The sequence below is a fragment of the Pectinophora gossypiella genome, chromosome 6, assembly GCF_024362695.1.
Source record: "Pectinophora gossypiella chromosome 6, ilPecGoss1.1, whole genome shotgun sequence".
NCBI lineage: Eukaryota > Metazoa > Arthropoda > Insecta > Lepidoptera > Gelechiidae > Pectinophora > Pectinophora gossypiella.
In genome coordinates this window covers 15,093,628-15,116,275 of record NC_065409.1, presented here as the reverse complement: position 1 = coordinate 15,116,275, position 22,648 = coordinate 15,093,628, and the positions used below count along the sequence as shown (strand labels likewise).

Sequence of the window (22,648 nt, the reverse complement as noted above, 5' to 3'; positions counted from 1 at the left end):
AACTAGCGATATATTCAAGTAAGAATAAACACGCAGTCAGCTGATGACTGTCAATTCTGACGTTGACATGACATTTCATATTTCCATAGAAATTGGAATTTTATTACGAAACAATTCGTGATAAAAAAGAAGTTTTCCGTTCAGTATTCTCCAGTTACACGCACAGCGTCGCACTGGAAATGGAATCCGCCGTTTGGCAAGTGAGATGATTTCGGAGTATCTTCAACGATAAATTAAATAATCAGGTAAGAGTATGACTACAAAGAATGTTTATTTCGCAAAATATTTATTATTATGTCCGTATCTGGTCTAATGCAGTTCGTTCGTTTGAATTTACATCTGCGCGTGGATATTGGACGTTACACAATTCACTTATCCAAATCTGCTAATTACGGACTAAGAATGTCTGCAAAAAATAACCTCATCTACTTCGTGTGATAAATTGAAAATTTATTACTTTTCTTGAGTATGAAATAGAGAAATGATTTATTAATGAAAAATAAGCAGTACCTACTTATTTAAATGAACAATAGCTCGAGTTATATACCTACCTAAATTACATATAAGCAATACATAAAAATTTATTTACATAAATACTTATATATCTTTTTATAAATAAAAAATAAGAAATGAAATTATTAGAATCTGGTAGTCATTCTTGTATTTAAATTTAGAACTTATTGATTGTTCTTATCATAAAATTATCTTCTCACTCATAATTTCTATGTACACAAACTAAGCCTAGCACATATAGGAACATACCTTAATTTTATTACACAATAGTGTACTTGAACACTTTAAACAATTAATGCTAAATGTATTTTATAAGTATCTACTTAGAATCAATTTTTGCATTAAAACTAAACTACCTATGCATTTCATGAAAACAAAAAATCTTTGACTGTCCCTCTAAAATATTAGTGTAGTGAACAAGAAGAAAACTTAAAAACTGTGTTCCGTAGCATGGTGGACTTCATCATTGGTGGCTTGGCCGGTGTCGGAGCGGGGTTCTTTAGCAACCCGTTTGACGTTGTCAAAACTCGTATGCAGTTGCAAGGAGAGCTCAGGGCCAGAGGTCAACATGCGGTGCATTATAGGAACATTCCCCATGCAATGTATACCATAGTAAAACATGACGGTATTGCTGCTCTGCAAAAAGGTCTCGTGCCAGCATTGTGCTTCCAATGGGTTGTGAACGGAGTGCGGTGAGTCTGTTTTCGTGTTGTTGCATTTGTTTTTTGATATAGCTATATGGATAACAAATTAATAAAGAATGTGTGGGGTTATGTCTCTGTAACATTTAACTAACAATAACTTACTATGCTCTTACTAAAATATTTGGTATAAAACAAATATAAAAAAAAAAAAAACAAAAAAAAGCAAAATGTAATATTATGACCTTGTACTATACACAGTTTCACAATAAATTTCTTATTCTTATTAAAATAAAATAATTTTTTCTTCTTTTATACTTACAATTTTCATTATTATAATCCTACCACATTCCCTGTTAATTTGTCAATATTTATATTAACGTTTATTTTCACGCATTCATATTTCAGATTAGGAATCTATCAACAGGCCGATAACCATGGCTATTTGAGAGATGAGAAGGGGAACACGAAGTTTTCCAACAGTTTATTCTTTGGAGCGATATCTGGTATGGCGGGGGCGTTCTTCGGGAGTCCATTGCAACTTATAAAAACGCAACTTATGTCTTATTCGTCCAAGGAGATCGCAGTTGGCACCCAGCACGCGCATAGTGGCATGATGTATGCTATCAGGAGGATTTATGAGAAGAATGGACTAGGAGGATTGTGGAGAGGCGCTCATGGAATGATGATCAGGAACTCCATAGGATCAGCGTCACAAATCGCCTCCTTTGCTTTGTGAGTTTTTTTTTACTTTTTTTTAATTTTATTTTTAAAGAAAGAAGAGTTATAATGGCTATGCAGGTTGTGAGAAGCTGCAGTAGTTTTAGGCGGATGAGACTTGTTATATAAAAATTGTCGATTCAAAGTTTGACTATGTTACCAACCTAATAAAGATACTTTCTTAATTTGAATTTAATTATAAGATTAAGAGAAAAAAAATGCGTAATAATAATAGACAAATTATAAATGTTTGTAAAATAATGACTGCATTTCAATTATTTACTTTGCTTAACTCTTAAAGTCGATGTTTACATAAACATACATACATAAACAGCCTATATACGTCCCACTGCTGGGCACAGGCCTCCCCTCAATCAACCGGAGGGGGTATGGAGCATATTCCACCACGCTACTCCAATGCGGGTTGGTGGATGTGTTTTTACGGCTAATAGCCGGGACCAACGGCTTAACGTGCCCTCCGAAGCACGGAATCATCTTACTTTTTCGGACAATCAGGTGATTCAAGCCTGAAAAGTCCTTACCAAACAAAGAACAGTCTCACGAAGTGATTTCGACAATGTCCCCATCGGGAATCGAACCCGGACCTCCAGATCGTGAGCCTAACGCTCTAACTACTAGACCACGGAGGCTGTTAAAGTCGATGTTTATTACGTACATTAGAGAGCGAGCTTAATGTTAAATTATTTTAAATTAAACAAAAAAATATTCATTATTGTTTCAAACTGCCATTCTGACATTCTCTGTGATACCTATATGATACTAGCTTTTGCCCGCGACTTCGTCCGCGTGGCATGTTATAAAAAAGAGATCTTTGTGTGTGTGGGAGTGCATGTCAAATTTTAAGAATCTAACTTATGCAGTTTAGATTTTTCATACAAAAGGATTTTCCCCCTAATTCCCGTTCCCGTTCTACGGTATCTAAGCTACGTCCCTTCCAAATTTCAAGTGCCTACGTTTATTCGTTTAGGCTGTGCGTTGATATGTCAGTCAGTCAGTTTCTCCTTTTATATATTTAGATGATAGATGTATAAAATGTTTTATTGTTATAATTAAAAAAGTTTGTTAAAGATTGTATTGTAAAATTGCAGGTGTAAAGAGTGGATGAACGCTAACGATATGTTCCAACAGTCGAAATATCTGTCCTCATTCGTGGCCAGTAACATTGGCGCACTCGTGAAGACTGTTGCTCTTACTCCTATGGATGTGATCATGACCAGGCTGTATAACCAATGTAAGTTATTTACTTTAGACACAGAATAGTACTACGTACAGAAAGGACGTACCCCTCCCCGCACTGAATGGCGATACCGCAACGCAACCAGTAATGTGCGTTCCCGGCTGTAAAAAGGGGTAAAAGTTGCGTAAAAGAGCTTTATTACTTAACATTTAGACAGATAAGACCAGATTACAAGTTAGAACAATTTGGGAAAAGAAAAACAGCCCGTGTCCTATTGAAGAGTTTTAACAACGGGAACACTCCATCATTGAACGCAACAGTCCTCACACGCTAAGGGCACCGCTACTGCACACTGGACACTCCATACTACAATTTCGTTTTTACCATGTGACGTCTTACCTCGTAAATGCGAGAAAGACATAGTTCGCGCGCTCCCTTACTCCTTACTCCTTAACGGCTTACGGCCATTCTCACTAAAGTCAGACTCAGCGGGGGTGAGGTAAATCTAGCACTGAAACGAATTGGTGCGGGGCGAAGAGTGTCCGTTCTATACGTACCTATTATCTTCTCTTCTTCTTCTTATCGTGTCGATGGCAAACTAAATAGTATCGGCACAAAACTTGGCAACAAGTATGGCGCTATCTGCAGCGCTTATCAGATCCTCCTGCGTGCAGGTTCGGGCACGCAGGACACGACGTAAGATGTTCCATCGTTTGGGGAACAGTGCCGCACTTGCACTTTAAGTCCGAGCTATCCGAGAAACCCCACCTGAACAAATTGTCCTTACTTCGGCCCACCTGAGTCCGAAGTCTATTTAGAGACTTACCTATTTTATTACTTATTCTTTATTATTATACATGGCGGGACTTGAAAAATCTTACTAGGTATCACAACTAAAAAAAAGAATTATATAGTCGTGTGATTAGTCAATTTTAATCGACCGACAACAATTTTCCATCAGGAAATGACCTCTTAAAGAAAATAATGATGGTACCTCGGCACGTAACATGAAATCTGATTAGATACCTATACCAGTTTGATAGCAGTAAAACCTCATATAGTGATGCCGCTTCCTAAACTGATAATAGGCTAGTTTTCAAGTTTCCAACCAGTCAAATCAATCACTTTTTACTAAACGTCAAAACACGAAATTACTATTATCATTTTTATTATTATTTTTATTTATTGTGACGTCATAGAACAATGTAATAAAATTCGGACTTATTATTACGTTTTTCTTGATTAAAATTCATAAATAAGTTAAATTGAAAAAAGGAAATGTTTTTCGTTAGTTTTAGATCTCTCCTTTATTTAGTATAATCAGATTTTCTACTTTTTTTGTTTTACTGTTTTTTTTCTAGTTATATTTTTTTTTTGTTTTTTATCGATTTTGTTTTTTTTTCGATAGAAGAAGAATCAGATTTTCATATTTTATCTTGAACCTAGTACACGATCCAATTCCATTTGCTTGTATCCACTGTATAGTGTTGTATGATTTATTGTTGTTGCTTTCAGCGGTGGATGCGGAAGGTCGTGGGATGCTCTACTCCGGCATAGCGGACTGCGCGAGGAAGATCACCCGCACCGAGGGCCTCCTTGCGTTCTACAAAGGCATGGGCCCCTCCTACTTCCGGCAAGCACCTCACACGGTCCTCCTTCTAGTCTTCTGGGACATGCTCAAGGATATCCACAACAGTTATGAAGCTAAGTTTTAGGTTGCAAATTGTGTGACAGCGGGTAAGAGAGTCGAGGCTCTGAAACAACCGATATGCTGCTGTCGTTGAGAATGGATCCATATATCCTGTGGTATTACATAGTACTACAAACATTTGCCCGCGGCTTCCCTCAAGTTAAATTTGGGGTAACACGGTTCCAGTTTCCTAATGTACCAATTTTTAGCTTCCTACCCTGAATATTGCGGATTGCTCCATACAAACTCCCCTCCCCCCCCCCTTTTTTTAGGGAAGCGGGGGATTAGAAAGAGACAAAAAGCAGCCTATGTCACTCTCCATCGCTTCAGCTATCTCCGCTTAAAAAATCACGTCAATTCGTCCGTCCGTTTTGCCGTGAAAGACTGACAAACAAACAGACAGGCACACACTTCCGCTTTTATAGTATTAGTATGGATTCACAATCTATACAAAAAAATGCGTAATATTTTTTCGATCCGCTCTCGCCATCGCCGTAGTACAATTCGCGACTAGTTACTACTGGTGCTGGGTTACTATTGGTGCTTTATTGTATTATAAGATGTTCACTCAACTCTTCCTCCACTCGGCTCGTCCTCAGCTGAGCATTTCGATATATTAAGTTAACATGTACGTCCTCGAGTTGGGGACTTTACTGGAGTCGCGCACATCTAAACCCGGAGCTCAACTCCAACCTTCCTAGACTTCCACCTCAAGGTCTTTCTCGAACTCAGCTCAAAATCGATATTCTTAGACAGCGCTTCAACCTTGTCTCGAGTTTACATAGTTTATGGCTTGACGTCATTAATTTCGTATGATTATGTTGGCAGTATGATATGCTCGCCTCCAGTGAGTAAAGTCCTCAAGTCGAGGATGTAAATGTCAACTTAAAATACCAAAATGCTCAGCTGAGGCCGAGCCGAGTGGACGAAGAGTCCAGTGAACATTTTAGAATACGGGTGTTAATTTGAATGGAACTGTTGACATTAATTTAGGGCTGTTACCAGTGTAATGAAAGTATTCGTGACTTAATTATAGTATACTTCTTCTATCGTGTGGGTTGTGAGGTGGATTACCAACCTCATCAACCCCGGTGTCAGGGTTACTATTGAGCCGCCAAAAGCCCCTGACATGACTCATGTAACGACTACGTACATTATATAGTATTTTTCTCTTCTATCGCGTGGATTGTGAGGTGAATTATCAACCCCATCAACCCTATCATAGTATTATCTTCTCTGGATTTCTGGTTCCAATAAAATGCAGTTTAAATAAGAAATATTGTAAACGCATTTGAGCGCTTCAAATTGTTGCTTTCTTTAAAGAATTACTATTCGCAATATAGCTTTATATGTGCTCAGAAATGTGCTTCTTCTTATCGTGTGGGTTGTGAGGTGGAATACTAACCTCATCAACCCGGCCTGGCTAAAAGACCCCTGACATGGCTCATGCAACGACTACATACTTACATCAGTAAGTTAGATGATCAATTAGGTGATCAGCCTGTAATGTCCTAACCAAACTGAGGATCACAAAGTGAGTTTTGTGATATGTCCCCACCGGGATTCGAACCCGGGGCCTCCGGATCGTGAGCCCATCGCTCAACCACTGGACCACGGAGGTCGTTAGAAGTGTGCTAAGGCACAAACGTAGCTACTAATTGCATCAACCGACAAAAACAACGTGATGTAACTTAAATAATATTCGGTAATGTGATAACAATGATAATTATAATTGAGTCTAATTTTATATTCGTTCCTGGCCATTTTATCACTACACAAAAAGGTCACGAACTGTTTGTTTAGTTTAATAAATCAATACAAAGCAAATGTAGTACAAATTAATTGATACTGAATTCATTTTTTATTTATTTAATGGTGCTGATTCTTGTAGACATCTAATTTTATTTTAAGTTATACCTGTAAATTTCTTATCTGCCGAAAAGGAAAGGATTTAGAATTACAAAATAAAGAGTACGACGTTTGACCACGTTTATCGATGACGTCATGCGTGTAAATTTCTAAAGACAAAATCCATTTGAATGTATCGTTTTCACGTCGCGTAAAAAGTATCTCATTTAACTAGGCTATCCTCTTGATAGATAGATAAAATATTTTATTGAGCACAGTGGACACAAAATACAGAAAAAAAGAAAAAAACCCTTCTAAAAACCGTTCGTTGGAAGAGCCGTTTCTATTGGTTATTTATCGCGTCTAGAGCGATAAGCAGCACCTCGGTCACCGCATTATCTACCTATGCACTCTATAAAAATTAGAGTGGTTTAGGCATTTACTCATTATGTAAGCTGAGACTGTGGTAAAACGTGAACGTATGTGTGTATTTATAACGTGGAACTTTCCAGGCTCCGTTCCCAAAAAAAATGTAGATGGCGCTGTACAGAATTGCCTTCTTTTCACCTTCCAATTTCATGGATAACAGACATATGCATCTTTTATTTTTGTTTTTGGATATAACTGATGACCCTTGTTATTACCCCCAGGCAAAACACATCTTCCACCCATTATTATTCTGATTAAAATAAAGAGATGCAATATACATATATGCTGTTAGCAACATAATTCTAAACATATCTGATTTATATATCAAGCAACAATTATGTTTATAAATGCGTCTGCCATTACGTTATATTTTTGAATAATTATTTACCCGAGCTTATTATAATTTTTTTAAACCACTGCCGTATTTTTCCCTAAAAAAGTAGCATGGAAAATGCTGCACCGACAAGAGCGTGGCTCTTAAATTGATGAGGATGATGATTTACCCGAGCAATGAGAACATTAGATATAATTTTCACGTTAAATCTGTACAGCGCCATCTATAATTTTTTGAGGAACGTAGCTTGGAAAGTTACTAATTAAAAGTGCTGTATGTATGTAAATTTTGAGATTAATCGAACCTCGCCCCAATCCAAAAGTGTTACCAAATATAACTAATAAAATTCTACAATAATTACTTTAAAAAAGTTAAATGTACGTTGGTGTGTTAGTTCCTTTTTTTTGCTTTTAGTTATAGTTATAATTTTTTCCAAAGATGAAAACACACTTCATACGTCGAAATAAAACGTTGACATGAAAATTAATAGATTTTTTTTAATTTGAAAGTATTGCCATTAGTTAAAAAACTACCAAATGAGTAGTTTATGCAGTAGATATTTATTTTATACTATTTTACTTTGATAAAGTAATAGATTTCCATTATAGTACAATTCTCATCTCGAATCCTGTATTGTCTTAATACCTCATCCTAACACTTATAAAATAGCGCCTAATTGCAGTATTATTGTAACGGAATACCTTCTAAGCATTTTATCTCAATGTTTTAATATCAATAACGAGTTATTATGAATCTAATTGTTTTATGTGAGTTTGTTTATAATTTTACAATACTGTTTCTTACAATTAGTTGTTGATGTTACAAAAAGTTGTATTAAAGTGAGTGCTATATTATATTTTAAATATAATGTCGTTTCCACGCTGATGTTATTAATAATATAATATTAAAAAAATATATAAAATAATGAAATAATAAATATATTTATATTTAATTTTTTTTCACAATCATATTTGACATTGAATGAGACTTACGGTTTAATTTGTCAAAACAGTTAATGTGACATGGTATCAATGTGTACATATTAGTACTCGTGACCGTACCTTGTTACATAAAATGTTGTTTTAATTTGAAAGTGAGCAATAATTGTTGCTTAAATAGAGGACATTCAAGAATAAAAATGTTACATAATAAATTATAATACCAATGTGGGGTAAAGGTACAAAATAAAAATATGAAATCCTAATAGATTTTATAATTGGATAAGTGTTATTAGTTGCCAAATATCAAACTTAAATGTATTTTCAATTTACAGTAGTTTATCAATCTCTACTTTTGATAATAAATTGGATAAATTCTTATATTTATTATTTCGGTTTATATTATATTTGATAATATTTTTAATTGTATTTTTTATCCTATTGAATCTTTATTTGTTTATAATTTTTAAATGTTTTTATTTAATTGGATATTCCAGAAGGATGGCAACAACAAGTAGAGTTGAAGAATTAAGCCAGCTTTTTAAAATAATGTTGCCATATTTTTTTTTTGCGCGCGCGCGATTTATTTTGAAGGCTTCGACCAATAGACGCAGCGAATGCATAGACGTCGTCCGGCTATTGGCCGAAGCCCTCGGTTGCCGTGCGCACTGGTTGCAATATGGCAATAGCCTAAATAATAATAAAAAAATATATAAAGGTCTATGCAAATATGTCTGGTCAAAAAATAACAAATAATCATTGCCTTGACTAGAGTTCGCGCTATCGCAGTTTTTGCATATACTTAGGTACTTATTATCTATCATTTAGTGCCAATAAAATCCGCTGGACTTCAGCCGTGGGGCGCACTCTACGATTATTTGTTATTATAATATATTAGGTGTGTGACGCCACAAACATATACAGGTGTTAGTGACATCGTAACGAATACTGAGGAGGATGATTCAGACCATGATTCTGAGTTAATATCAAGTGGAATTTTCCTATCGGAAAATTCATGAACACTTTACATACATAAATTCGCGCCTATTTCCCACCGGGGTAAGCAGAGACTAAAGAATTCCATTGGCTTCGATCCTGAAACACTTCTCTTGCTTGAAAATTTAAAATTTTCCGTTCCATACTTTTGCGGCGGAAAATTCCACTTGGTATCAACTCTAGAATCATGGCCCGAGTCATCCCTCAAAGTTTTTGTTACGATGTCACTAACACCCTGTATATTAAGTAGGTGTGTCACGTTACAAAAATATATGTATAATATTACCTATTAGGTAGTGCAATATTAGCGTAATTTCTGCCGTGCCTTATTTTAAACTGAAATAATGTTGTTATTATTAAAGTTATATTGTAAAGCCAGCGGTTGGTTGAGTCATCATCAGTAAAATAATTTATTGTAGGTACTTATTAGGTTAATTAAATTAGTTATTAATGTTTTAAAATGTTTCGATGAAAATGTGAGAAAAAAATACAATTTTAGAAAAATGGTCTGTTGTTTTTTTTTAAACACACATACATTGTTAAGACGTGTTCCTCAAAAACGTCTGTTTGACTAATAGTGGTAACAGACGATCGAATCGGTGCGGACCTTTTTTGTGACTTATTGTAGAGTTGCCGCAGATGGCATTAACTACTTGGCCAGACAAATGGGGAGCGCTGAAGGCTCTCACCCGGTACAGCGTTTAAGACAACAGGCCTGGGGGTGCCCAGTTGGGCGCGAACCTCGGCTCAGGGCGAGTATGGGCTAAATTATATCATAAAAACAAAGATACTAAAAACAGGCATTACATGTGAACACAAAGGTAGAATAGCGACTGGACTGATTTCGATTCAGTGCGCCATCCACACGATCGAAATGGTGCAAAACCGGTCTGTGGTTCGTGGTTCGACCCGAACAGGTTCGATCGTCTGATACCAATCTAATCTAATCTAAAAGATCCCACTGCTGGGCAAAGGCCTCCCCGTCCTCTTTCCATTTTTCGCGGTCCTGTGCGTACTCCGTCCAGTCCCTCCGGCAAGCGTCCAAGTCGTCACGCCATCTCTTTCGAGGTCTGCCACGACGCCTGTATCCGTCATGAGGCACCCAACCAATAAGAATGATACCAATAAGAATGAGATTTTTGAATGGAGTACTTATCCGACATGTGGCAGCAGGTAAATTTTAAGCGGACTACTTATTGTATTCGAACCATCTTCCTCAGATGCCAAAATGTCCATCGATGGCATACAACGGGACGTGTCAGACATGGTCATAGGTGGGGTGTCGGCCATGTTTGCGACGCTCTTCACAAACCCCATCGAAGTGGTGAAGACGCGGTTGCAGTTGCAAGGAGAGATGCGCGCGCGCGGCGAACATGCTGTTCACTATAGGTATGGAGACAAAAATACCTAGTTCAAATAGTAACATACTTTAATGATTTTTGTTTTTTATAGCACTTACCCGTGTTTAGGGAAACTCACAAAGAGAAAATTTAAATCGAAAAAAATTCTGACTCGTACGCGTACGAGACTTGAACCGCATGCGAAATTCTTCCGATCTATTTAGTTCGGACAGGAGGAGGCCCGGTGGTGTAATGGTTAACACGCTCGTCCCGGATTGACAAGAGCTGCAGGTTCAAGACCCGTACGAGTCAGATTTTGTTTTTTTTTTTTAATTTTCTCTTCTCACTCATTCTACTTATCACTCTCACAGGCATCACATGCACGCACGCGCGCAAGCAAATGAACACACACAAACACTAAACTATATTTAGTTTTTGCAAGCTATGTTTCTATTCTTCGGTTAATGGCAATATCAAACTTAGGCGGTGGACACATGTCTGCGGCGCGGCACCGTCCGCCGCGGGCCGGCAAGGCGCCGCCATCGTGAGGTGCGCTGCTGGCGCACTGTTCGCTAATTTGTGTTTTGCTGTTGCATATAATTTTATTTGCATGAAATGGCAGACGAATTAGACGTCGTCTCAACAGCAACGAACAGAATGCGTCTTTCGCGGTCCATATGTAGACAAAAACTGTTATTTTGGAATGATCGTTGCCACCGGTAGTGACGCCACGAAAGGCGTGTCATGGCGCGGCGCGGTGGTGGCGCTGTGCCGTAGCACGGGTCCACCGCCTTAGGGCCTGTCCACATCACCACGGCACGACGTCGTCGCCGTGGAACGGTGCGGTGCCGTGGCGCGGCACGTTGCCGTAACGTGGGAATTTACGTTGCCGTACCGTAAAAATGTACCTCACGACACCGCAAAGTTACACACACAACAGAAGCAGAATACGTTTTGTGCGGTCCATATCTACAACGAGACTGTTATTTATTTGGTGAAGAATGTACCGAAAGTTTACAAGGCACGGCAACGTGTAACTTTGCGGTGTCGTGAGGTACATTTTTACGGTACGGCAACGTAAATTCCCACGTTACGGCAACGTGCCGCGCCACGGCACCGCACCGTTCCACGGCGACGACGTCGTGCCGTGGTGATGTGGACAGGCCCTTACATGGGACTAAAAACAAGTGGGTGTGTTATTCTTAGTGAACGTAGCGTACGTCATTAAATTATAATTGTGGAGTCTGCCCAATGGGAGATCATGCTTCTTTTTATATATTTTTATAGGGGTGTCGCGCATGCGCTGTACGTAGTGTTCCGGACGGAGGGGCTGGTGGCTCTACAGAGTGGTCTGCCCGCCATGATGGGCTTCCAATTCTGCTTGAATACTTTCCGGTGAGAAATTGAATTAGTATTTAAGCCTAATGTTCAAACGGCCTCCGTGGTCCAGTGGTTTGAGCGTTGGGCTCACGATCCGAAGGTCCCAGGTTCAAATCCCATCACGAAAATCACTTTGTGATCTCTAGTTTGGTTATAGGACATTACAGGCTGATCACCTGATTGTCCGAAAGATAAATGATCCGTGCTTCGGAAGGCACGTTAAGCCGTTGGTCCCGGTTACTACTTACTGATGTAAGTTAGAAGTCGTTACATGAGCCATATCAGGGGCCTTTGGCGGCTCAATAGTAACCCTGACACCAGGTTGATGGGGTTGGTAATCCACCTCACAACCCACACGATAGAAGAAGGCTAGTGTTTAAATGTTTGGCTTTGTCGAAAGGAACGCTCAATTAAGTGAAACAAAATACTTACGATTTTATAACTAATGGATATATGTATTTTCCGTAGCATATATACCTACATATTTCTAGCATAACGCGCTTTCATATTTACTTATATGTAGGCAGCACGGCTACAGGTGTCTTCAGGACCCCGATACCGACCGCGCCCACGTGGTCGACAATTTCCCTCAATCAGCGCTTATCGCTATCGACCCACTAGGATCGATTAATTCTTTCAAATATTTTTCATCTCAGACGACGCCCTGAGCTGAGGTTCGCGCCCAACTGGGCACCCTCAGGCCTGTTGTCTTAAACGTTGTACCGGGTGAGAGCCTTCAGCGCTCCCCATTTGTCCGGCCAAGTTAATGCCATGTGCAAAAAAAGGGTGTGCATGTACACCCAATATGCCGGCGGTCGAATTTGCAGAGACTTTAACACATCAGCGGGCGGGCGGGCTTTAACACAGCACCGTAAGCACGCGACTCTTTCTCGCCGCGACATAAATCATCTGTCTCTTTCTGTGCAGTACTGTGAGTGAGTGACGGGTGACGTATGTCGAGGCGAGAAAGAGTCGCGCGCTTACGGTGCTAAGCCCGCTGACTTGAAGACACTAATTCTACTCAGCATAGAATTTGAGAGAGCTTTTTTTATTTAGTTACTTACCTAAGCATCGAAATAAATACTTACACAGGTAATACAGATAATGGTGCCGATTGCGTTAACGGCCAACTTATTTGAGAGGACTAAAACTAGCTCTATCCCTTTCTAGCACGTATTGTAAGTGAAAGACGGCAGTAGTTTTACGGCTGTCAAACTAAAATTAGGTTAGGTTTGTGTCCGCCCAAATAGGCAGCATTGCGGATGTTGAGAGGCATAGTATAAGAAAACCAGCTATGCTTAATCCTATGACAAGCCGCCATTGCTAGCCCTTTGATGACGTAAGTGTTACCACTGTGTTACCATTAAATTGGTATCTCCAACATTCCAAGGACGTAAATTTATTATTGAATATTAAGTGAATTGCTAACTAACTTTCACATATATAAAAATTATTAAAACTGTAAGTAAATCGTTTACTAAAAGTTCAAAATTTCCTTGAAAAGTAAATATAAAAACATTGGTCGTGGGTATTATTTACGTGATGGCAACACAGGGCGGGATGACGTCAGCTGGGCTAACCTTGAAATGTTAGCTGTCACTTTTGAGCATACCTGCGGGATTAGCACCGTAAGCACGCGACTCTTTCTTGCCGCGGCAGAGATCATCTGTCTCTTTCTATGCAGTAATGTGAGAAAGTGACAGGTGACGTATGTCGAGGCGAGAAAGAGTCGCGCGCTTACGGTGTTAACATGCTGGTCTTCTTATGTCGTAAGTAAATATAATTCACAGGCTAGGTGTCTACCGAATAAGCGAACGCCGGGGCCTCACGACAGACGCCAAAGGCAGGACGTCAATAGTAAAGGGCGCTGCGGCGGCAGGCGTCGGCGGAGCCCTAGGCTCTATTGCTGGGACTCCCTTCTTCCTCGTCAAGACAAGGCTTCAAGCTCAAGCAGCCAAGGCCATCGCTGTAGGACACCAACACAAACATGCTGGGATGGTTGACGCGTTGAAGGAAATTTATACCAAAGAGGGATTTAGAGGTGATTTAACTATTGTTCATCATCATCATCATCATCACCAGCCCATTAACGTCCCCACTGCAAGGGCACGGGCCTTCCCTATGGATGGATAGGGAGATCGGGCCTTAAACCACCACGCGGGCCCAGTGCGGATTGGTGGTTACTAACGACTGCTAATGCAGCCGGGGCCAACGGCTTAACGTGCTTTCCGAAGCACGGAGGAGCTCAAGATGAAAACTTTTTTTTTGTGGTCACCCATCCTATGACCGGCCTTTGTGAAAGTTGCTTAACTTCAACAATCGCAGGCCGAGCGCGTTTACCGCTGCGCCACCGAGCTCCTCTATTGTTCATACCATCTTTATTCCACTTTCTTCACACACTAAAGACCAGCCACGCTCTTGTCGGTGTAGCATTCTCACATCCTATTCTTTCACTTCCTTATAAGACACGACGTGAGCCTTCTCTTTAATCTGTTCCATGTAATTCTTCCCCTTCCTCTCTTTTTATCACAACACATAAATGTTGACAGCACAAGTCAAACAGTTTGCACAGGTACCAGCGAGATACCTTTTTGATTCGCCCGGGTAATCCATTCATTTACTCATTCTTCGTAAAATTAAGAGCTGTCAATCATCCGTCCCTTTCCTTTTCGGTGGATAAGAAAATGTCAGGTATAGCTTAAAGTAAAACTAGGAGGTGTCTGCAGGAATCGGGGCCAATATTTAATTATTATTAAGGCCACTCTCACTATCCCAGGTCTATTCCGCGGTGTGTCTCCTCAAATACCCCGCGGGGCGGTCGGCAGTGGCTCTCAGATGGTGAGCTTCGCGTGGGCTAAGGAGTGGCTGCGAGAGAAGCAGGTCACCAGCTCGCCTCTGCTGCTATCGTTCCTGGGCGCTAACCTGGGCGGCGTGGTCATGACCTTCTGCCTGAACCCCTTCGACGTCGTCGCTACTAGGCTGTCTAACCAAGGTAGGTAGCCTGGACTGTAGTTAGTAGTTGTCTACAAAAATGATGAATCAAAGTGTAACCATGGAATAAGAAAACCAAGTATGCTCAATCCTATGACAAGCCGCCATTGCTAGGCCATTGATGACGTAAGTGTTATCATTCAATTGGTATCTCCAACATTCCAAGGACGTATATTTTTTTTTTTTTTTTTTTTTTTTTTTTTTTTTTTTTTTTTTTTTTTTTTTTTTTTTTTGACGTGACTTATTGTAGATTTGCCGCAGATGGCATTAACTACTTGGCCGGACAAATGGGGAGCGCTGAAGGCTCTCACCCGGTTATTTTTGAGTGAATTACTGACTAATGTATTTAATTACTATTACTTGTCACATATATAAAAAAACATTAAAACTGTTACTAACTAAACCTTTAGCTAAAAGTTCAAACTTTCCTCGCAAATTAAATACAAAAACATTGGTCGTGGGTAATTTACTTTTTACGAAATGGCGACGCAGGGCGGGATGACGTCAGCTAGGCTAACCTTGAAATGTTAGCTGTCACTTTTGAGCATACCTAGTGCCATGGGCACGGAATAATACCCTTGACACTACCGGTGGTGCCATCGGGTAGTGTCAAGGGTCCGCGGGGAAAATGGCCACATCGAACCAATTCATCTAAGCAAGCAATATTGCAATTTAACATATGCGCATATAAAAGTAAGAGCGCAATGCAAACAAATGTCAAATAGCAATATTGCTTTCTTAGATGAATTGCTTCGATGTGGCCATTTTAAGCCCCCCCCCCCCCCCCCCCCCTATGTATATATGTACCTAATTAATCGTTTTTCTCCACAGCGGTAGACGCCCAGAACAAAGGCAAGTTATACTCCGGGATGGTGGACTGTTTCGTCAAGATGATCAGGACAGAAGGCTTCCTCTCACTGTACAAGGGAGTTGTAGCCAATTACATGCGTTTAGGACCCCACACCGTCCTTCTTTTAGTCTGCTGGGACCAACTTAAGATCCTCGAAGAGTTCTTAAGAAGATGACACGGGAGATAATTGTAGATTTTAATATAAGCTATTCTCAATCAACCGGAAGGGGTATGGAGCATACTCCACCACGCTGCTCCACTGTGGGTTGGTGGAAGATTACAGCTAATAGCCGGGACCAACGGCTTACCGTGCCCTCCGAAGCACGGAATCAACTTATTTAGCTAAGAAGAAACATGTAAAATTTTATGCGGAACTTCCTGAAAAGATTTGGTCAAATCGAGTTTTCAAGGTATGAGCATTTTATAAACTTCAACTTTTTTACCCATAGAGCAAAACGGACCTCCGGCGGACCGTTTTTACCCGATTGCGCCAGAAGGAGGATAAAAAAATCTATACTTAGGATCGTACATATCATAGAGTGACACGGGCCTCCGCGGGTACAGTCATGGACCCACTTTAGAACCCTGTCGCACTATTATATTTGACATTTAATGAGACTTACGGTTTAATTTGTCAAAAAAGTTAATGTGATATGGTTTCAAAGTGTATGTATACATATATTTTTTTATATTTTCTACGTTATGTTTTTGTATTTCTACAGCCTTTACTTTATTTTTTAAACGGTGTTTTTATTAAGTACGAGTATATTATATTACACTTATTATTGTTTTGCAAAAAGAATTTAATCACTTGTTTTAGTGCTGTGTTATTAGTTATAATTCGTTTTAAGGTATCAAATAAATCGTTTATTTATTAAATATGATCTCCTTGATTTCTGTAAAAGCATACGTCAGACAATATAGAGCAACACCAAAGAAACACGGATCTTAATGACAGGCTTAAAAGGCTACTAGGCCAGAGCCGTTAAACCCTTTCCAAAAAAAAAACGGATCTTCGGCTCGGCGGACAAGAGATTGGCAATCGACCTCCTCGTCACGTTTTGACCAAAGGTCCAAAGAGAATATAATTCGCGTTGACGTCAAATGGATTTAAACAACAACGAGAATATTATGTAATAAACATCAGCTATTTAAACCATCGGTTTTTATCCACAGTCATTGTTTCATCTAAAAATTGATACTACATAATAAATAGCAAAACATTGTGGTCTCCTAGTGACGGAATGTTACAAGTAACATCGTGATATTTGATCCAATTATAGAAACAGTAAAGTTTGATCCATTGTCGTGCACTGGATTTTATCTTTACCAAAGGGTCCGCAACCCCTGAGAAATTTGCAGGCATCCCCCACACAGAACATGCATAAGTCTTCCGTAATCTTTTCGCAGCAGTTCATGATTCACCCTAATACAGTTAGGTATATTTGTCAAGTTATGCAAACAGAATGAAAAAAACATGGCTGGATCAAGATGGATAATTAATCCTGAAGTAGTGACAGACTTCCTCATCGGTGGCTTAGCAGGCATGGGCGCGTCAGTCATAACGAACCCTTTAGATGTCGTATGCACTAGAATGCAACTGCAAGGGGAGTTGGGGAAACGAGAAAAGGTCTACCGGAATGTTCCTCATGCGATTTACACTATCTTCAAGAAGGATGGAGTTGTGGGGCTGCAGAGTGGCATTGTACCTGCAGTTTTGTTTCAAATGGTCGCGAACAGTGTGAGGTAACTTGCTGTTTCTAAGTATTTTACTCCTCTATCGTGCGGGTTGTGAGGTGGATTAGCAACCCTGGTGTCAGGGTTACTATTGAGGCGTCTAAGGCCCCTGACATGGCTCTAGTCATCATCACCAGCCCATTAACGTCCCCACTGCAGGGGTTCGGGCCTTCCCTATGGATGGATAGGGAGATCCTTAAACCACCACGCGGGCCCAGTGCGGATTGGTGGTTATTAACGACTGCTAATGCAACCGGGACCAACGGCTTAACGTGCCTTCCGAAGCACGCAGGAGCTCGAGATGAAAACTTTTTTTTTGTGGTCACCCATTCTATGACCGGCCTTTGCGAATGTTGCTTAACTTCAACAATCGCAGACCGAGCGTGTTTACCGCTGCGCCACCGAGCTCCTCCTGGCGAGCTGGCTCTAGTAACGACTAATAACTTACAACGGCTTAATATGCCTTCCGAAGTAAGTATGGATCATGTTCTTACGGAGAATCGGGTAATCGGCCAGTATGTCCTAACTAAACTAGAGATCGTAAAGTGATTTGTATGATATATGCCGGGATTTGAACCCGGGACCTCCGGATCATGAGCCCAACGCTTAGACCCAAAATAGGATAATATTTCGTCATATTTCTCCTATTTGCACAGGTTAGGCATCTACCAACAGGCGGAACGTGCTGGTATATTGCGAAATGAAGCCAACATGACAAAGTTCAGCAATTCATTAGTTGTCGGAGCTTTTTCAGGAGCTACTGGGGCTGCTTTAGGTATATAGCTGCATACTCTATACGTAAGGCAGAAATATATAAAGGATGGCAACATGCCACACTGCTGGCGCCTGTCGTCACGCTGAGGGTGACGACAATCAATCGTCCAATCATGAATGATTGGACAACTACGAGTACTGGCGTCCTCCTTGCGCCCCGTCACCCCAGCAATATGGCAAGATCATAAAATCTCCTGAGTGTAGGTATAATGACTGACATCTTGACAACCCAATTACCTAACTAAAGGTTCCAAGGTACGATTCCCAGTTGCATTCATTCGAAACGTACTTTTCTAAATTGATGCGGGTCTGGGCGTAGCTTTCTGGCAATAAAATGAATCATTATGCCGCATAAGAGATCATCATCATCTTTCCCGTTTTTCACAGGGTCTGCTTACCTAACCTGATTTGACAGGTCCAGTTTTTTACAGAAGCAACTGCCGCATCACTGATCATCGAAGACAAAAATAATGCCGATACTCACTATTTCCAGGCAGTCCCCTGCTGCTCGTCCGGACTCAGCTGATGTCGTCATCAGACTCTAGCATAGCAGTCGGCACTCAGCACAACCACCAGGGGTCCTTCTCAGCACTGAAGCATATCTTCAGCGAGGGCGGCGTACGCGGACTCTGGCGGGGCACCCTCGGGATGGCTCTGCGGAACTCTGTTTCGTCTTCCATGCAGATCGCTAGTTTTTCCGTGTCAGTTGGCTCGACCATTATAGACGGCGACATGGCTCGCCACCTATCACGTTGGTCTAACAGAAAGCTCGGTGAGGTGTGGGTACTTAGTTCATCTTGCGATGGATGTACGTAGGTACCTCTGACTACCGCAATTAGGATATATGTACTTGTGAGCTTATGTTATGTTAATTCATATGGCGAATGCAGCAGTGGCGAATTTGTCTTAAGACAAAGTAATCCCAGGGTTGCCAGATATTAGGGGCAAACATGACACAATTCCTAAAGACCCCTGACGTGGCTCACGTAACGAATACCATACTTACTTAAGTAAATATTAGCTGGCACCGACTGTTTAACGTGCCCCCCCGAAGCACGGATCACCTTAATTTCGGAAAATCTGAACATCAGCCGGCAATGTTCCAACTAAAATAGGGATCACAAAGTGATTTTTCTGATATGTCCCTACCGGGATTCGTACCCGGGATCTCCGGGGGTCGTTGATTTATGTATTTACTAAAAGGTGCGTAGTGCCATCGCTGCTAAAGCAGTTTCGCGTGTTCCGTATTTGTTCGAAAATGACCCACCTACCTCTCACAATAGAGCATAAGAAAACTTTGTATGGCGGCCATTTTGTTTTTCCGCCATTTTGTTGTTTTCCTGTCATAGAATTTGACCAAGGTTTAATTTAAGTACTTACTTAAATAAGATGCGAAAATTAACGTGGGTAATTTCCTTCAGCTCTAAAGACCTGATGGACAAGAACCACTGGTTCAAGCACTCCAACAAGTATGTGTCTGCGTTCTTCGCGAGCAATGTGGCGGCTGTAGCCAAGAGCCTGACCACCACGCCATTTGATGTCGTCACCACCAGGCTTTATAACCAACGTAAGATTATTTTACCCGGTATTGCAGTCTATCACATAAAATATAGCTACTTACATTGACGGTAAAGTGGCTATGGAATTTGAGAAGCATAGAGCTATCGTAGTTTGCTGTTTGCTGAAGTAGCGGTAAAAGACAGTGAGTTGAACCGGTGACAGCAGTAAGGGCCTTCCCATCCTCTTTCTTCTATTCCGTGCTAAGATGGGACGCGCTTACCTAGCAAATGTGTTTTTTATTACCTCTAATCTTGCCGTGAGGACAGTGGTGGCCCCAGTATTTTTTAAATGATGCGATATGTCTCTTTGGCGCCCCTCTGCCTATCTAAAAGCAGAACCCATTTGTTCCCTTACTAACAGTTACTTACATGCATGGTTATAAAAAGTACATATCAGATATTTTAATGCGCTATGTGAAACTAGTCTTATTTTTCCAAAACTATAATTTTGGCGCCCCCAGAAACTTCCATGATGTCCAGGGCAGGTATGCCCAACCCAATCGCTCTCTTCTAGATCAGGGGCTGCCGGTCAGAGCGGTCGTGTTGGTTGATTTTGGCGCCCCCAGTGTGCTGGTGCCGTAGCACCGCGAAGTCTGTGCGAAGACTAAGAAGATTCGTTTGTTTCAGCCGTGGACAACTTGGGTAAAGGTGTGTTATACCAAGGCGTTGCTGACTGCGCTCGTAAGATCGCCACAACTGAAGGTCCACTGGCGTTTTACAAGGGCCTCTTGCCATATTACTTTCGCCAAGTACCCCAATCAATCCTACTACTCATGTTTTGGGATGTCCTGAAAGACTTGCAGAAAACTTTCATGGGAAAGAATGATGAGAAAAGATGATTAAAATATCCTATTTTCCCAGGCACATAGGGAATAGTCCAGGACTAATCCTTTGGAGTCCTGGCCTATAATTTTTTTTTTAACTGCGAATAGAAGATTTATTACAGGAAGATAACGGTACCGATTCGAAGAGGGACTTACCCAAGTTATTTGTGAGGGTCAGGACCAAACTTATATTAATCTTTCGTCCCGTTCGTTTATATAGAGATAAAAAGGGCAGGTAGTTAGTCACGCAATTTGGAATTAACAGCAACTGTTTTTTTTAGTATTATTTGTTGCAGTTTTATTTAAAAATGTTTCAAGCAAGAAAATTAGTTTTAAGTACTTTATGTTTTTAATAGTACGTACGAGTATTTACCTAATACTTATTACCTACTTATCAAAGCTTCCATAGTAAGTACTTACGAGTATACTACCTTCTTAAGCCTTCTTGTTAAGATTGACATAATACTAATGACATTCTATCTCACAAACTTCATAACTACGCCAAAAACAACTCGGATACATAAATAAATAGAATAAAATATTTCGTACAATACAAAGGTAAATTCTTAGTTACTATTAATAGCTATGTATCTATACTAAAAACAATAAAGCGCTCAAATACTTAATACCTACTCAGGCATCTTGTAATATAACACAAAAGTTCGAGCCAAAACGATAAAATTATTGTGCACCCAATTTCTTCAGTCTAGTACTTGACAAGTTCTCAACAATAGAAGCGACATCAACGAACTGGAATTTAAAGTTTCGCGACCTTTGACCATACGTCTTGAGTCCTTTCACAGACCGGTCGCAAAATTCCCCTTTACCGCCACAGAAGAAAGCAACATGGCCCAGAAAAGGTGATATTGGAAAATGTTGTGATAACCTTCGTAACTGGAGGTTTAGCCGGTGCCGGCTCAGCGCTTATAACCCATCCCATTGACGTAATAAACACTAAAGTGCTAGTGCAAAATACGAAGATATGTCCGACAGTATTCGACGTATTGAAAAAAGATGGGTTGGCGGGCCTGCACTTTGGTATTGTGCCTGCTCTATGGTTCCATTTACTTACAAATGGCATCAGGTAAGTTTGTTTATTTACTTGTGAATTCCTGGGGGGGGGGGGGGGGTAAAAAGGCCACATTGCTATTAGACATTTGTTTGCATTGCGCACTTACTTTTATATGAGTAAGTGTCAAATTGCAATGTTGCTTTTTTGATGAATTGCTTCGATATGGCCTTTTAACCTTCCCTGGTATGACAATGAATAGCAATAAGTTATCTATCGAATTTAGTCCCGATCAATTTGCATCCAGATGTATATGCTTCTGCCATTACATTAATTTTTTTAATAATTATGTACCCCAGCAATGAGAAAATAGGTAATTATCACGTTAAAAGTGAACAACGCCATCTATCGTGTTTTTGGGGAACGTCGATTGGAAAGACCCTCATTCATCTAATGGTTTTGGATGAGGCAGTTGAATCTCCCTGAGTGGCTGTCAGGATGTTATTTTGACTTTGTCTAAGGCGAAATGTGTACGTGTGGATTTCTAAAGTCATAAGCAGCATGGCATATTCCTCATTAATTTAGGAGGATGTTATCTAAATATTTAAAAGGAGAAACTGACTGACTGGCATATCAACACACAGCCTAAACGGCTACACGTAGGCACTTGAAATTTGGAAGGGACGTAGCTTAGGTACCGTAGAGGTTCACTAAGAAAGGAATTCCCGAAATTCCCACGGGAACGGGAATTAGCGGGAAAATCCTTTTGTATGAAAAATCTAAACCACTTAAGTTAGACACTTGAAATTTGGCATGCAGGTACCTTAGTAAACTTAAAGCTTAGTTGCAACAGGATATTGCAAAATTCCCACGGGAA

General features: G+C 40.3%; 2 protein-coding genes across 3 annotated transcripts; both read left to right on the top strand.

Moving 5' to 3' along the window:
* Positions 1 to 64: 64 nt before the first annotated feature.
* On the top strand, positions 65 to 16,566 carry LOC126367829 (solute carrier family 25 member 35-like). 2 transcript variants are annotated; one of them, XM_050011596.1, is made up of 6 exons: positions 65 to 245; positions 10,528 to 10,696; positions 11,935 to 12,042; positions 13,818 to 14,068; positions 14,804 to 15,019; positions 15,850 to 16,566. In XM_050011596.1, exons 2-6 carry the CDS (start codon positions 10,536 to 10,538, stop codon positions 16,041 to 16,043), a joined length of 930 nt encoding a protein of 309 aa, XP_049867553.1. In that variant the 5' UTR covers positions 65 to 245; positions 10,528 to 10,535; the 3' UTR covers positions 16,044 to 16,566. The 2 variants fall into 2 exon arrangements, with proteins under 2 accessions (XP_049867553.1, XP_049867554.1); XM_050011597.1 differs by lacking the exons at positions 10,528 to 10,696; positions 11,935 to 12,042; positions 13,818 to 14,068; positions 14,804 to 15,019; positions 15,850 to 16,566 and adding exons at positions 963 to 1,205; positions 1,563 to 1,889; positions 2,984 to 3,126; positions 4,588 to 9,813.
* Positions 16,567 to 18,097: 1,531 nt separating this feature from the next.
* Positions 18,098 to 21,048, top strand: LOC126367852 (solute carrier family 25 member 35-like). The gene is made up of 4 exons (XM_050011626.1): positions 18,098 to 18,380; positions 18,873 to 19,080; positions 19,801 to 19,946; positions 20,566 to 21,048. The coding sequence occupies exons 1-4, from the start codon at positions 18,317 to 18,319 to the stop codon at positions 20,775 to 20,777; spliced, it is 630 nt and encodes a 209-aa protein (XP_049867583.1). The 5' UTR covers positions 18,098 to 18,316; the 3' UTR covers positions 20,778 to 21,048.
* Positions 21,049 to 22,648: the final 1,600 nt, after the last annotated feature.

Bases quoted from the DNA above. Each gene is read 5' to 3' on its own strand.
- LOC126367829 (XM_050011596.1), top strand. From the start codon at position 10,536: ATGTCCATCGATGGCATACAACGGGACGTGTCAGACATGGTCATAGGT. The intron at 12,043-13,817 runs GTGAGAAATTGA...TATAATTCACAG, and splicing joins TTCTGCTTGAATACTTTCCG to GCTAGGTGTCTACCGAATAA. The intron at 15,020-15,849 runs GTAGGTAGCCTG...TTTTCTCCACAG, and splicing joins TACTAGGCTGTCTAACCAAG to CGGTAGACGCCCAGAACAAA.
- LOC126367852 (XM_050011626.1), top strand. From the start codon at position 18,317: ATGACAAAGTTCAGCAATTCATTAGTTGTCGGAGCTTTTTCAGGAGCT. The intron at 18,381-18,872 runs GTATATAGCTGC...CACTATTTCCAG, and splicing joins AGCTACTGGGGCTGCTTTAG to GCAGTCCCCTGCTGCTCGTC. The intron at 19,947-20,565 runs GTAAGATTATTT...CGTTTGTTTCAG, and splicing joins CACCAGGCTTTATAACCAAC to CCGTGGACAACTTGGGTAAA.